Below are 15,877 nucleotides of genomic sequence, written 5' to 3'. Positions count from 1 at the left end.
CACCATCTTCCCTGCTGCCTCCACCTAGACAGAACTGCTGCAGGGAGAGGTAGCAAACCTGCTTGAAAAAGTGTGTGTCCACATGATGCTCCGCCTGCAGCAGGTGGCTGAGCTGCAGGAGGCAGTGAGAAGATTGCATAACATCAGGGAGATTGAGAAGGGGTTGGATAGCTGTTTCCAGCTGCAGCCTGCAGTGGCGCCATAGCTGAAGTCAAACATCCAAAAACGGGGTTACAGCATTGTTTGATGAGGGAACAGTGACTGAAAAATCTACCTGGATTTGTGCAAAGCATTTGGCGCTGTCCCAGGTGCCAACATTGTATCTAAACTAGAGAGACACAGATCAATCTGATGGATGGACCACTCGGGGTATAAAGAATTGGCTGGATGGTCACAAAGAGCTGCAGTCAATTGCTTGGTGTTCACATGGAGACCATGACGAGTGGTGTCTTTCAGGGGTCAGTGTTGGGACTGGTGCTGTTCAACATCTCTGTCCGTGACTCAGACAGTGGCGTCAAGGGCACCCTCAGCAAGTTCACTGACACACCAAGCTGTGTGGTGCAGTCAACACACTGGAAGGAAGGGATTCCATCCAGAGGGAACTTGACAAGCTTGAGAAGTAGGCCAATACAGACCTCAACGAGGCCAAGTGCAAGGTCCTACACCTGGGTCCCAGCAATCCCAGGCAAACCTACAGGTTGGGTGGAGAAGTGATGGAGGGCAGCCCTGTGGAGAAGGACTTGGGGGTGATGGTTGATGTAGAACTCACCATGAGCCAGGAATGTGCACTGGCAGCCCAGAAAGTCAGTGGAATCCTGGGCTGCATCAAAAGGAGCACCAAAATAATGACATGGACCTGTTGGAGGAAGGCAGAGAAAGGCCATCAGAGGGATGGAGTTCCTCTCCTATGAGGAAAGACAGAGAGCTGGGGTTGTTCAGCGTGGAGAAGAGAAGACTCCAGAGAGACCTTAGAGCACCATCCAGTACCTCAGTGGAGCCTACAAGAGAGCTGGAGAGGGACTTTTTACAAGGGTGTGTAGAAACAGGGCAAGAGGGAATGGCTTTAAACTGAAAGAGACCAGGTTTAGATTAGATATTAGGTAGAAATTCCTTACTGTGAGGGTGGTGAGGCACTGGAATAGGTTGCATAGAGAAGCTGTGGGTGCCCTGGAAGTATTCAAAGGCAAGTTGGATGGGGCTCTGAGTAACCTGGACTCTTTGAAGGTACCCCTGACCATAGCAGGGGGGTATGGGCAGGGGGGGTGGAATTAGATGATCTTTAAGGTCTTTTCTAACCCAAACCATTCAATAATTCTTGCCATCCCACACACAGCTGGTGCCCAGACAATATTTCCAGTGGAAGAAAGGTTTTTCCTCTTGCGCAGCAGCTAGTCTTGAGGCCCCTGGAGGAGCACAGCCCAAGGGCTTTCTGCAGGACACTTACAAAACTTGACCCTAGAACAACTCTGCTTGATGACATAGGGTTACAGGCTTCCTGCTTCCCCTTAGAACAGCCAGCTCACTCTGCTCTCTTTCTGTAGCCTCCCCCAGAGACTGCGTGGGGCTGGCAGAGAAAGGTCAAGTTCACATGAGCCTGGAGGTGAGGTAAGCTGCTGCGTAGAGACCAAGCAGCTCCTGTCCACCCTGTCTGCTACTGGGCAGGCTCGGCTGTTGGTGCTAAGAAGGCAAGTTGTCAGTGCCCAGTACCTCTGATGACATGCCAGCAAATTCCACATTACTTCCACAGGTATTTACATACCAACACAGAAAGGTCTGCCTCTACAGGATTGGATCACTCTGATTAGAGTTAGGGTGGAGGATGTCTACACTGTAAACTTCCCCAAAACTAAACAAAGTAATATTGGTGCTCTCTTTTTAAGTAAATAGGAGCAACTAGTGCTTTAAAACTCCCCAAGGAATTCTTATCGCATGTTTAAAACAAGTGGTCCTTCTCATAGCTGCAGCGTTTTCACATGTGTGCCTGCTTTGCAGGCAGTTCCTTTAATAATTTTGGCTTGAGTCAGATGGTGGATTAAGATGGAAGAAAATACATCCTGGAACCACATGTGCTGCAGAACCAGAACCAAACTAGCTTTCTTGTGAGGTTTTATGGAAAAGAACCCCAGAAGGACAATAGGAAAAATATTAACTAGCTGAAATATCTATTGTAGTACTTTCTGCACAGATGTGTTTCTCTCATGTACACCCTCTGTGATGCTACTTCAGGAACTCTGGGCTTTATTAACATATGATGGATAGTACTGGCACTATTTAGTTTGCTACATTGTGCTCTTTTAATAGAATAGAGTGATTTAATCAAGTGTATCACCCTGGAAAGAGAGGCAATAACACAGCATTCCTGGAGGAAGAGACTAGAATCTTGGCTCTGCTTCCTCCTCTCCATTCTGCCTTATCTCTTTGTTTAAAAAGTGACTCTCTCTACTTTCTGCTCCCCCCCAAAAAGCACCTCTCCCTGATCCCTGCCTGAAGGCTACTCTTTTGAGCTAAAATTTCCCTTGGTCTCTTTGCTGTGCTTCCTTGTAAGGAGAAATCTAGGCAGATCCACTTTCTATCAACAAAGTTCCACTTTGCTACTACCACCTATCACCACCACTAATGCTCCCCACTTTTCAAGATATATTCTCTTTCTTCGTCTTTTTCTTCTTTCTTCTTATATTTCTTACTGTATCCAGGCTGCATGAATCACTGTCAAGGAACAATTGCTTTGGCACTGGCAAAGGCATGGTTACAGACCCGTTGCTGGGGATGGCCCTGCTGTGAGAAGGAGGCTGGGCTGAAAATGCCCTGTCAGCAGCACATCTGTGAGTCCACACTCTGCTGAAGAAGATAAATGAGTGGTTGACTCACTGTGAGTCTGCTCTCCAAATCCCCTCTAGTAACTCAAGCACCACGGGACCCAAACTTCTAGGATCTCTCTTTGCAGCTTCCAAATGATGCCATGAGGTTCCAGCAGCTGACATACCACGTGGTCTGTGAAGGATATCTGGTTGCACCTGCCCCAACATGAGGTATGAAACTTTCTAGAATAACTTTAGGTGGGTCGGGGCTGAGTTTTGGGTCTAGTAGCATCCTGCAAGAGTCCTCATGTCTCAAACCCTCCATAGCATCTCAATGTTCAGGGATCTGGAACACAGGGCATTGCATAACCAAAGCAAAAGTTTGAGTTACCTGTGAACTGTAAATGCACTGAGCAGGATGTAACTAATACAATTGTTTTTTAAACACATGTATAAGCATTCTCAACTACTGTACTGCAAACAGTATCCAGTAACTGTGATGGCACAGCCAGACACTCTCTGTGGTCAGGTATGTGAACCACATAATCTGCAAAGGGGCAAAATTGGATGCAGCTTCATAATAAAGGTTTTCAAATGCTGCCAGAAGATGAGCACAAGAAACTGTAGGTAAGAGACATCCTGAATACACAGTAGCAAAAGTAAAACCAAAATAAACAGTGTGAGGAATAGAGGAGCACTCCACCCAATCTGGGGAGAAAGGAAGCATAAAAATAGTCAGGCACAATGGAGGAAAATCAGAAGATTTAAGACAAGCTTATTTTAACCTCGCTTTTCAAAGAGCTTTTGGATCTCATCACCTCTATGACTATAAGCCACTAAGGACCATTAAAGAAGTGACATCTGTTTCCTGGTACTTGAAGCTTATTGAGCTACATACCCCCAGGGTGGGAAATGAAGAGATGATGAGTATCATGCAAGAATGAATCATTAGCAAGAACTGTGTTGTTAATCTTCGATTCCCAGCTGATATATAAAGAGACATGTATTGAGACATCAGTCCTGATTTGAGTTGCTCCGTTGACTCCAATCCTTCCTTCACAGGTCTCTGTGCCACTCCCCTGTGGAGGTCGCTGCAGGACAGGTTCTCAGGAAACTTTGAGAGAGCTGACAGCCTTCACTGAGCCTTGTCTGGCACTGAGAAAACACAGAGGGAAAGAACACGTGAGAGGTGCTGCTGTACCCGTTGTGCAAGCTCATCTTGGCCTGCTTTTTCCTTGCCAAGCAAGTTGTGAGGGGAAAAGAGGAGGTCCCACTATGGGTCTGCTGTTTCTGGAAGTACGCAAGTTGAGGGGCTGAGGAAGGGTTGCTCTCAAGCCCTGCCTAGTGTCAGCACTGACATGCCAAAGCATTCAGGCTGGGGCTGCTTAAGTTTGCTGGACCTTGAGAGGGGTAGGCCTTGCTATCCCAGTGCCATCCATGGATGAGTGGACTGTCCAACCCACAGCAGAGCAGAGGGCAAAGGGGCTCTGCTCCCCAAAGAGATCTCCATTCCTCAAGTGGTGGCTGCACAGTGATGCAGCAGCTTACAGGTAGGTGTCTTGAAGGTGTCTCCAGGGGCTTTGGCTTCCTGACCAGTCCCACCAGCAAGCCTGCAAGGGAGCTGAGGAGGCAACTTAAAGCTGTTCATCTGCTGATGGTCCCCAGAACTTCCTGGGCTCCCTCATGCTGTCACAGTGGTCAAAACTCCTGCGGCCAAAGCAGCAGCCTCTCCATTTGGATGGGTAGCCCTTGCATGCACACTCCCCTTCCTGCCTTGCCCAGCACTCTTCATCCCCATGGCCCCTCCTTGCCCACAGTGAAGGAAAGCAGCACTTTCCTACCTGTTCTGACTTGGTGCCTACTGTTTGCACACACATTATGCACCTCTGGCACAATCCCATTGATCCTCCAGATGTGGCAGGGATGGGACATGCTAATGCAGCTCAGGGAGCTTATCCCTCAGCCTTCCCCCAAAATGAGTGCTGTATCACTTTGCTTGGAGGAGAGAGAAAAGACTTAAATAAAACTGAGCAAGTTAGGCATTGAAAAAATCAAACAGTTGTAGCATAAGCATCCCTTGCCTAAGTCTATCGTTTTATCACTCCACAGTAATTTCAAGACCCTTTGGCAGTTGCACTTCCTGTGGGCCAGATAGAGCTTCACAAAGGCTTTTATTAAGTCAAGGGCATTGCTGCCACAGAAAGGAGTGTTGTGCGAGGCTGTTGTTTCTGGTATCATGCTCAGAGAGCTCACTGGCACAGCTCTCCGTGCCCAGCCCCAGAGCTGTTGGAGATTTCCCCCAGCCAGGGCACCCAGGAGTCACTCTCGCAGCAGGAGGGGTGATCTGGGCAGGGACAATTCACCCTGGGGAGCTGGGATGGTTTCCTTCATGACAGATGTGGGCATTTCTTCCACCCCTCTCAGGGTCAGACAACAATTGTGGCTTCTCTCCCTTTTCTAGCATGACATCCACTGCTGCAGCACCACTGAGAGAGCAGCTCGACATCCCCAGCTGCCCCCAGCCCACTGCAGCACACAGAGAGCAAGGACACAGAGCTGGACAGCTGCTGTCCCACCTGCCTGGACAGCAGGGAGGAGGCCAGCTACACACTGCCAGGCCTCCACTGCTTCTGCTCAGCGTGCACCCTGCGGTGGGCTGAGAGCAAACCCAGGGGTCCCTTCTGGAAATGGAGGGTGGCCTCCAACCTGCACTCAGTTCAGGAGGGAGGACAACTTTTTGGAGCATGTAATTCCATCCCGTGTGGCACCACTGGATGTGTTTGTTCCACCTGAGAGCAGGAGCTCCTGGACACCAAGCTGCCCCCAGTCTCCACAGCCTTGCAGCACCCTGGCCATTAGTGGGAGGACAGCCACCTCCAGTGGCTGAAGGTGAGCACAGCTACCTGAACTCGTATCTCTCAAGCTGTACTCACTGGTGAATGCCTTCATTTTCAAAGGAATTTTGAAAAAAAACCCTCAAATCTAAAACATGGGGGAAATCTCAGTAGTTTCTAACAATGGGGTTTTCCTGTTTTTCTGGGGGGGGTTGTTGAAGATTGTTGGTTTTTTTTTTCCCCACACCAGGCAGGTTTTAGGTCCCTCAGGCACTTTGGCAAGCGCTAGAACAGGATTTGGGGGTTGGAAAACACTTTTTAAGGACCTGAAACAGGCTTTCAGGAATTTGGGAGCCATAGGGCAGGTTTGGAGGATCTTCAGTAAACCTGCTCATGGGTTTCAGGGAGAAGACTGTCATCTGAAGGCATTTTTGGGTTCCTGGGGCACACTACAGGGGTTTTGGAGTGTGAAAAATGTTTGGAGCCTTTAGTGTCACGGGGGATAGTAGTGTACTTTCATCGTATTTAGGAGATTTTGTGGCAGGATTTGGAGTCTTAGGGTAGGATTTTGAGGAGGTTTCTGACTGTCTTGAAGTATGTCAAGGTTTGCTCGGAGGTCATGGACAAATTTTGGGTTATTCAAATAAAATTGGGCAAGGTATGAAATCTCTTGGAGCCAGCAAGAACTGCGACACATTTGGGTATATTTGGGACTTGGGGGTTGGGTCTGTTTGGGGTTTGGACCCTTTGGTATGGCCTGGGACAGGTCTGAGAAAGCCTGGGAGCAGGGTTTAGGTTGCTGGGGTCATTTACATGAGTCTTTGGGAGCACTTGGATTTGGTTTGATATATATGCCTGGCCCAAGAGCGAGGTTTTTGGTGGAAGCCTTTGGGGACCTGGAGGCAGAGTTTGGCAACTTCTGGGGGCCATGGACAAGTTTGGGATTGTTTGGTGGCTCTAGGAGGGATTTGTGGATGTTTTGTGGCCTACAGAAAGGTTTGTGGGGTGTTCATGGGAAATTAAGAGTTTGTGGCTCTTTGGAGGAGGACTTTCAGGGATTCAGAAACAGGGGTTGGGATTTTTGTGGGCTGTGGGACAGGTTTGGGGGCTTTTGGCGGTGCTTGGGTAAGGTTTGTAGGCATTTGTGGCATCTCAGAGGACAATTTGGAGGTATTTGGAGGCTTTGAAGCAGGTTTTGGGAGTGTACTGTGGCAGGATTGGAGCATACCGGGGATAACACTCAGGTAGGATGTGGAGAGAAATGGGTCCACCCTGACGCAGGACTTGGAGTGTTTTGGCTGCTGGCACAGGGATGGGGGTGTTTGGGGGCACTTAAGAAGGGTGTGGAGAGGCGGGGAGAAGCCACTGAGGAAGGTTTGTGGTGGGGCCAAAGCAGGGTTGGGGGTGTTTTGGGGCCATGGGGAAACCTGGGGGGCTTTGGGTTTAGTCAGATTTGTGGCCCTGAAGCTTTTGCATTCAAGGGAGGCCCACGAAGCTGGTGAAGGGCCTTGAGGGGAAGCCATGTGAGGAGCAGCTGAGGGCACTTGGTCTGTCCAGCTGGAGAAGAGGAGATTGAGGGGAAACCTAAGGGCAGTTACAACTTCCTCATGAGGAGAGGTGGCCATGTGAACGAACAAGTTACGTTTATTTAGAAAAGGAGCCTGTGCAGCACAGGGGGAAAATGTTAGGACTTTTAATCAACAAGAAAGGAGATTTAATCTGTTAAACAGAAAGCAGATAACAAGCAATCTCTAAGTTATGTCCACGTGTTAGAAAAACAAATTAAAGTTCAGGGGTCTCAGTCCTGGGGGAGGAAGTTGGTTTGGCTTAGGAAGAAGGATGTACCTTTGATACTGAACAGGAAAGAATGCAGAATTTATGGGCTACGAGGACATCTGACAGGTCTCTCAAGATAAGGAAGAAACTAATAAAACCACCTCAGTAATAGCACTGAAATCAGCTCCAAGTGGGTAAAAGGTAGTTCTGGTAGTTCTTTGTTTCCTAAAATGTATGTCGGTCTAACATTCAGACATGTTCAGCTTTGTGGATTCTCGGTTACCGCTGTTGATAGCAAAAACTGTACTACTCACCCGTGGGCAAGGAGAAGAAGACATCCATGCTGGGAGCTGCATACAGGATGCATACATAATGTACAGCAACAAGCGTGTGTGGAAAACAGAACCCTGCCAGATCTGCATCTGTGACAGCAGCAAAACAAAGGAATTAGTGCTCACTGGCTACAAGTTACATAGTTCTCATTAATTACTACTCTTATCTTCTATGGGTTAATGATTCTTTCACTTCTCATGTTAATTATTCTGTATGCTCAGTTTCTCTCCTCTTTTGGGTCGGGGGGTTTTTTGGGTTGGTGGTCTGTGGGTCAGTGGTCACAGCTCCCCCTACCAGAATTACCTTTTACCCACTTGGAGCTGATTTTGGCACAATTATTGAGTTGGTTTTATTAATTTCTTCCTTATCTTGAGAGACTTGTCAGATGTCCTCGTAGCCCATAAATTCTGCATTCTTTCCTGATCGTTATCAAAGGTACGTCCTTCTTCCCAAGCCAAGCTAACTTCCTCCCCCAGGACTGAGATCCCTAAACTTTAATTTGTTTTTCTAACACATGGACATCACTTGGAGATTGCTTGTTACCTGCTATCTATTTAACGGATTAAACCTCCTTGTTGATTTAAGTCCCAACATTTTCTCCCACTGCTGCATAGGCTCCTTTTCTAAAGAAATATAACTTGTTTGGTAACAAATGGGGAGGCACTGATCTCTCTGGCAACCAGCGACAGGACCTGAGGGAACGGCATGAAGCTGTGTCAGGGGAGGTTTAGATTGGGTACTGGGTAAAGGTTCTTCACCCAGAGGGTGGATGGGCACTGGAACAGCCTCCCCAGGGAAACGGTCACAGCACCAAGCCTCAGGAAGTGTTTGGACAATGCTCTCAGGCACATGGTGTGACTCTTGGGGTGTCCTGTCCACGGCTAAGAGCTGGACTCCAGGATCCCTGCGTGTCCCTTTCAACTCAGAATATTCTGCCTCTGTGAAGCTGAGTCTTCAGGGGTCTCAAGCAGGGCTCTGGGTATTTGAGGCGCTGAGCTCAGTTTGGACTTTTCCGGAGGCAGCAGGACGAGCTTGGTTGTGCCCGGGGGATCACCGAGCACCCCGAGCTAGTGCGGGGGAATTTTTTTTAAAGCGAGCGCTCAGGTGTGGTAGGGCTGGGCTGGCTCGCTGCTGCAGGGACATGCCCCGCGGGTGTCTGTGCAGCTCCCCCGGCTCTCCCGCCGGCAGAGCGTATCCCGCCACCCTCCCTCAGCGCCTCAGCCCGCTCCCGCCAGCTCCCCTCAGCGCCTCAGCCCCCTCCCGCCACCTTCCTCGGTGCCTCAGCTCGCTCCCGCCAGCTCCCCTCAGCGCCTCAGCTCGCTCCCACCACCCTCCCTCAGCGCCTCAGCTCGCTCCCTGCTCCCGCCGCGGCACGGGTGGACCCTCCGCTGCCGCCTCAGGCGGGCGCACCTCCCGCGGCGGGGCGAGCCGGCCCCGCCAGGCCCCCCGCCCCAGCCCTCCCCGGCCCCGGGCGCTGGTGGAGGGGCAGCGGTGGAGCGAGGGCGCCGCGGAGCGGCTCCGGGCGGCGCCGGCCTGGGGAGCGGCGCGCAGGGGCGGCCGCAGGCGGGCAGTGCTGGTGCGGGAGGCGGCGGGCAGAGGAGAGGGAGGCACCGGCGGGTCGGGGCTGCGGGCATGGAGCGCCGGGCTGGGGCCGCGGCTCGGCGGGGCCGGGCGGATAGAGAAGCAAATCTGAGGGACTGACAGAGGGAGAGAGAGGAATCGGAACAGAGAGGCCGAGTGAGAAAACCAGGAAGTGGGACAGAAAGAGAAGAAAAGGGGTGGAGAGCAGGAGAGACAGAGGGAAGGAGGGAGATGGACACTGAGATGGAGAAAGAAATGTAGAGATGAGGAACAGGCACAGAGAAGGAGATCCCCAGTCTTTTTGTCCCTCTGGAGCGCATGCTTCAGGGCTGTGTCCTGGGATTCACCAGCTATTTTCACTCTCTGGAGTCTTACTCTCTGGAGACATTCAAAATCCACCTGGATATATTCCTTGTCACCTGCTCTAGGTGACCCTTCCTCAGCAGGGGGTTTTGATTAGGTGATCTCCAGAGGTGCCTTCCAACCATAACAACTGTTTTTATTCTGTGATCCTCCTTCAAACTAGGGGAAGGACTCATTTGCCTCCTCGCCACCCCACGCAGGCATCAGGAGAAGCTGTCTCTCCAGCTGCCCTTGGCAGGCGAGGCCACAAGGGAGGGTTGGAGTTTGGGGCCGGCATGGCCGTGACACGAAGTGATGCTGCATCTCAGACAGCATGTCAGTCACTCACAGGTCAACAGAGGGCAGGGATGCTTTTTGAGCCTTCTCATGTGGCCAGGATGGCCAGATCTGACTCCAGGAGCACTGCACATGAGCACAGACGCAGTCTTGGCTGGGCACTGCACAGACCTCTGTCCCCAGTGAACCTTGACAGCAGGGGTGGGAGCTGGCAGTGCTCCCTCACCAGCCGAGCTTCCACTAGACCTCAGCACTGCAGCTTGCTGCTCCATCTGCTGTCTGCTGCAGTCCACAGGGCTTAGTTGAATGAGTACCTCCAACATTAGGGGGGCTCCCCACTGCCACACACACTCCTCAGGCCCATAGAAATGAGCCAGAGACAGGGGTGAGCTCCAGTCACTGCCCTGGCCATTGTACATGGGCTGACAGGGGAAAATCTCCCTTCCCAGCTGAGCTCTGGTATGCTGTCCTGCACCTCTTGCTTCTCTTCCTCCTGTGTGGGGAAAGGACACCGGCTGAAGTGTCAGAGCCTCAGCCATTGGGTACAAAGGGCACTGCATACTGGCCTGACACTGCTGTAGCTCCTCACACCTTGCTTTTTTTGTGCAGCTCTATTCCCTGTGCCATTGGAGCATTCAGAACTCAGGTGGCAGCTCCATTTTCACCTCACCCACCCACAGGGCCTCTGCTGCCTGCAGGAATGAGGAGCCGTAAGATCCCTAGTTCATGCACACCCTCCTGCCATAATCTACCTCCCTTTGCACCAGAGTGGACCACTCCATAGCTCACTTCCCCAACTGCCCCATCCCAGCACCCAGCAGCGCTGGGATCACCCCAGCTAGCTCCCTGCTTAGCCAGCCAGGTGTTCACACCCTGCAGTGCCTTCTTGTCCTCCAGCATCCCCAGCCCACTTGGCCTCTGGTGTATCAGAGGGATCTTAGCACAGCTCTGCCATCCACGCTCCTTGGAGAGGAGCTGAACCCAGTGAGTGGTCTCTGCAGCTTGACATGCGTGGGGAAACCCTGCAGAGCATCTCCACTCCAGCACTTGACACCTTTGCCTGAGACTTCTCCAAATCACTCGTAACTCATCTGGAGCACTCATGGGGAAACGCATTTTGCAGTGTTGCTTCATCCTCCTTTCTCCTCGCTCAGCTGTAAAGTGTGACTGTGGCCAACTGTCCTTCATCTGTGTTGGCTCCCAGCCCGAGGTTCTGGAGTTTGGCTTGGAAGTCAAGCCAGTGCTGGAAGGGCTGAGTGGGCAAACTCAGCAGCAAACTTTGGGAGAGGTGGTGGAAAAAAGCAGAGATAGCCCACCTGCAGGCACACCCAGCTGTAGAGGAGGGATGCCTAGCTCCAGACTTGCTGAGTTGTAGCGCAGTGACCAACAGAAGAAGGAATCTCAAGAAGAGGAGGAACAAGTCCTTCAATAACTGCCAGTAACTTCACAAGGTCAGAGCCCTGCCTGAACTGGTAAGTAGAGCCTTGGTATGGACCTCCTCTGTAAGCCTCAGCCTGCAGTAGTCCATCCCAGCTTTTCACAGTGAGAAATGGCAGTGAAAGAAAATGTCTATCTCGCAACTCTTTGGTGAAAATATCTTGGTTTCTGTGTTGATATTCTCTGCTTCTGTAGGAGAGGGAGGCTGAGCAATGAACCCAGAGGTGAGGGGCAGGTATGCATCCTTCCTGCACAATCTCAGCCAGAAGGGCCTGGTTTTATTATCTCTGTGAAAGCCTTTTGCAGTGGCAGCACCGTTCAGATGAACATGCGAGAGAGAGAGGAAGTGCAACACAGACTTGCACGATGATCTTGCCTTGTAAGGCCTGTGAGCAGGGAACCACACCTCCAGGCCCCTGCACTGGTGGCCAAGGCCATGTGAGCAGTGAGCACAACAGCGAGCCTGGTTCCAGGTCAGGAGTGCAGTACCTTATGTGATCTGCCTTGTAGTGCCAGTGCCTTCTCATGATTTTTGAAGGAGAAAACTTGTTTGTGGTGTATCCTCAGTCCCCATCACCGCTCACAGCCCAACTCCTTGGCACTAAAACTGGACCCCAGTTTCCCTCTCTCCAATCCTGTGATACAGAAAGCACCCCTAGGTATGTGTCCACCACTGCCTCCCAGGACCAAGGATTTTCCAGTAAGATTTCCTAGACTCCGAGGTGTATATCTGGTAGTAAGACATGCTTATATTTGCCAAATGGTTGTGGAACAAAGCAACACAGGCATGTGTTCCAGGATTTCTCCTGTAGCCTAATTTTGGAATATGATTAAGAGCTAAGGAGTGCAGAAAAACAGCTGGACTGCAAAACCCCGGAATTCCAGCTGTCTGCTTTTGCAGGTTTAAAGTGGGAAATTGTAGCACCAGATCTTGTGTCTGCAGGGAACCATAACATAAGTGGATTTGCCATCCTTGCAAGACCTTGCAGCCTGAGCCCCTGTAAGCCTGTTTCAAAATGGGACTCTACCTATGGGATAGGAAAAGTAGTTTCCAAGCCTGTCATGAGGACAGCCCTGTGCACAAGGCATGATGTCCAGGCCCTGGCTAGGGGAGGCTGTGTCCAGGCCCTCCACATGGAGCTGAGGCAGCGAATGCTCTCCTGGAAGGCCCCAGGTAGCCCTGAAAAGGAGGGCCAGCAGCTCTGAGGACCCTTCCCAGGCCCCCAGGAAGCCTCCTTGCCATCGGTGACACTGGGAGGGTGCATCAGGAGCCAGCTAAACCTGGGCTGGGCTGCAGCTGAGGCCCTCACCAGCCCCTTGTGGCCTGGGCCCCAGGTCTATTTAGCATTTAATAAAGAAAAAGGAGAGCATGAAAACTGTAAAAAACATCTTAGTATTACTAACAATGCCGGTTCAGTTGCTCTGCCCAGCGGTGCTGCTTTTCTGCCCTTTCTCTGTGCTTTGACCACCATTTCCTGGCTTGTCCCCTGGGCATTACAGCCCCTGGGATCACTACTGGGAGGGGGGGGCCATCGATGCACACCCTGGCCAGAAGAGGTGGTATATCTTTTTGCTACCTCCAATAACAAGAGCATCCCTGCTCCAGCTTTGCATTTCTGCCACTGATCCCAGGGCAGATGTTTCCAGCCAGGGGTCTCCCCAGGCCAGCCAGTGCCCCAACGCTCATCCCTGCAGGCCTGTCCTCCTCCTAACCTCCTCCTCCTGTGCCTCTTATCCCAGGGCCCTGCTCTCCTACCAGTCTGCACTGCCCAGTGCAGCCTTGCTGCAGCAGCACCCAAATCCCTCCTTCTGGCTGGAGTCAGGACTTGGTGCTGCTCCCTGCCGAGGCAGGAGCCACAGAAGTTCAACAAGGGAAGTGCAAATCATGCCCGTTTGCAGGGAAAGAGAAGTGTGTTTGTGTGCAGAGCACTAAAAGTGAAAAAGAAAGGCCCAAATTATTAATATAATTTATTCAAGCCTTTTGCCTTGCCTTGCATTTTCTTGGCTAGTGAATAAAATTGTGGGGATTGAGATTGAAGGGGAGCCAGGGTGTGTGGGAAATCCTGCAGTGGGGAGCCAGTAGCAGTGGGCAACTGAGGAAGAGGTCAGTCAGGGCAGTTCCCTACATCTGGTGAAAGTGATTGCAGGAAGAGGTGCATCAGAAAGGACAGGAGACTGGCTGTTTTTGTCTTTCCAGTCTTTTGCACGGTTGAATCTCCCCAGCCACCTCTGCTGGCAGAAAGGGCAGGTGTGTGGCAGAGGGTTCGTGCCACAGGTGCTTGCTGCCAGTTGCCCTGGCAGCTGGAAGAGAGCGGAGAGGGACACAAACTCATTTCTCTGGGAAACAGCTCTAGAGGCACTCGAGTGCAAGCACTGGAAGCACTGCAGACGTGCTGTCTCGAGTTAGGTACAATCTGTGGGGATGTGAAAAGCATCTCCGAGGCAGCACACTCCCCCTTTTTGCAGTACATGCACAGCTGTGTGCAGGGATCAATAGCATTTGCTCCTGGCCAGGGAAAGAGTCCGTGTGTCTGGCAGTGTGAGTCCAAAGGAATGTAACCTTTTTGTTTGGATTTAGTGACCAAGCACTCAGCTGATCGGGCTCCTGGGGACTGGAGAAGCACATGAGCAAATGCACTTCTCTCCCCTGGTGGGAAGCTGGTTTGATGCCTTATTACCATAATTGCCAAATCCATCAGTCATTGCAGGCTGTCTCCAAGACCTCATCCTCTTTCACCCTCTGCTCAGGAAGGATAGCCAGCCTATTTTGACAATGCTCGCAGAAAAGTGCTTGGGATTTGTTTATTCTGCACTATGTCTCTGGTCATCCTTGTTCCTCTCTTTCTTAAAAGGTAAGCTCAGCTCTGGTTGTCCAGCGTTTCACTTCTTTTTGTTGTGGTTTGGTTTATGTGCTGTTGTTGTTTATATTTATTTTTTTTCCTAAATGCTAGTCCCAACCTACCTCAACTCTTGTTTTCAGAAGGATTTGTATCTGCTTGTATTTTTAACTTTATTAGAGTTCTGTGCTGGTCTAACTGAGTTTTACAATCAGTTTGGGTAAGTTTGTGGACCTTACAGTGCTGGGTGCATTTTTTAAGAAGGAGAAGGTGTGGGGTTTTACTTGGGTTTTTTGTGTGTTTTTGTTGGTTTGTTTGGTTTTTATTTTTTAAATTAAGTGTGAGTAATTTTAACCTTCAGAAACTGATTGAAATATTTCAAAAGGAATATATTCTTCCTTTTTTAAAAAATTTAGCTTATCCTTGTCTTTTTTGAGAACAGGAAATTGTAACTTCACATTGGGCAGGATGACTGTAATAACCCTGTAGGTGTGAGGGTGAAATGGTGTTCTACAAAGAAAAATGACCAGAAGAAAATTTTTAAATGTTTACTTTGTGTGCCTCATTTTGGAAGATTTATATTCCTATAAATCCATAAATTTAGTATTTTGGTTTGTTTTTATTAAGCACACTTTTAGTATGTTTAGTAAGAAACCTTCCACACTGTGATGGATATAATTTGGAAACATCTCATAAAAATAATAATGGACTTCCGTAGTCTAAGGTGTCACTTCTGACCGAGCTGTCTTTTGAAGTTTCAGCATGGTACAAACAAAAATAGGAACTGTATGATTATTCCAAAACATGGAGGATTGCAAGGCTAGCAATAAAGTGTTTTTTATGTGAGAAAGTTGAAATAACCACAGTCTTGAAAGATGTTCAGTATTCTACACAAAATGTGCTTTTATTGCTCCCTTACAGCTGAAACAATACAAGTCTGCAGCAACTGTAAGTCCCAAGACTGAGTATTCCAGGTGTGAAGGACCATGTCATGTTTCTCACAATTTATGCATAAATCAAGATTGCCTTTTTAGAACAGAGAAAGTGGCCCACCTATTTCAGAAGTGCAGGGGCACAGGAAACTTACATATGTGTGATGTCTCACTGTCATGCCACACAGATAATTCCTCATTAGTTCAATCTGCAAAACATCTGTGCATTTCATTATTACAGATCCACATTTCAGCTGCCTAATGTAGCAATAATATTTCAGAAAAATATTACCCCACCTTGCTGAATTAAGAACCTTACTATCCTTAAGGCATTTCTGTGCCACCTGAGAAGCTGAACTAACAGGCAAGTGATGGCAGCTAGTTATAATTGAGAAGTTATGTATCGTGTAAATACTGCCTTTTAAATGTTGAGTAATCACTAATTCATCAGGGGGGATGCTTGGTTTCTCTGAGCAGCACATGAAGGCAAACTGCTTTTATAAATAATACAGAGGATTTTTTGTTAGATGCTATTGCCAGCAGTTTACAAGTATGCAATTTTACAGACAACTGCTAAAGCAGAATAAAATGAATCTCTGATTAAGCTTGTCTCTATTTTGACCTCTGCTTTGTGGATTTTTTTTTTAACTTAAAAAAAAAAAAAAAAGGAACGAAAAGAAAAAAAGAAAAGGAAAGACCTGGGAACAGAG

General features: G+C 49.6%; 1 protein-coding gene across 2 annotated transcripts in view; it reads left to right on the top strand.

Moving 5' to 3' along the window:
- The first annotated feature begins 13,411 nt into the window (after window positions 1-13,411).
- Window positions 13,412-15,877, top strand: part of LOC114067172 (neuronal acetylcholine receptor subunit alpha-7-like) — a 58,103-nt gene continuing 55,637 nt past the window's right edge. For both annotated transcript variants that reach the window (XM_027902560.1, XM_027902484.1), the window contains exon 1: window positions 13,412-14,250. In XM_027902560.1, the coding sequence (XP_027758361.1) occupies window positions 14,172-14,250 (79 nt within the window). In that variant the 5' untranslated portion in view covers window positions 13,412-14,171. The remainder of the gene's footprint in view (window positions 14,251-15,877) is intronic.

The sequence above is a fragment of the Empidonax traillii genome, unplaced genomic scaffold (assembly GCF_003031625.1).
Source record: "Empidonax traillii isolate 1590-97213 ecotype Southwest subspecies unplaced genomic scaffold, ASM303162v1 scaffold2:size4533513, whole genome shotgun sequence".
Lineage (NCBI taxonomy): Eukaryota > Metazoa > Chordata > Aves > Passeriformes > Tyrannidae > Empidonax > Empidonax traillii.
Note: the sequence above shows the minus strand (reverse complement) of the source record. Positions and strands in the feature narration are given on the sequence as shown.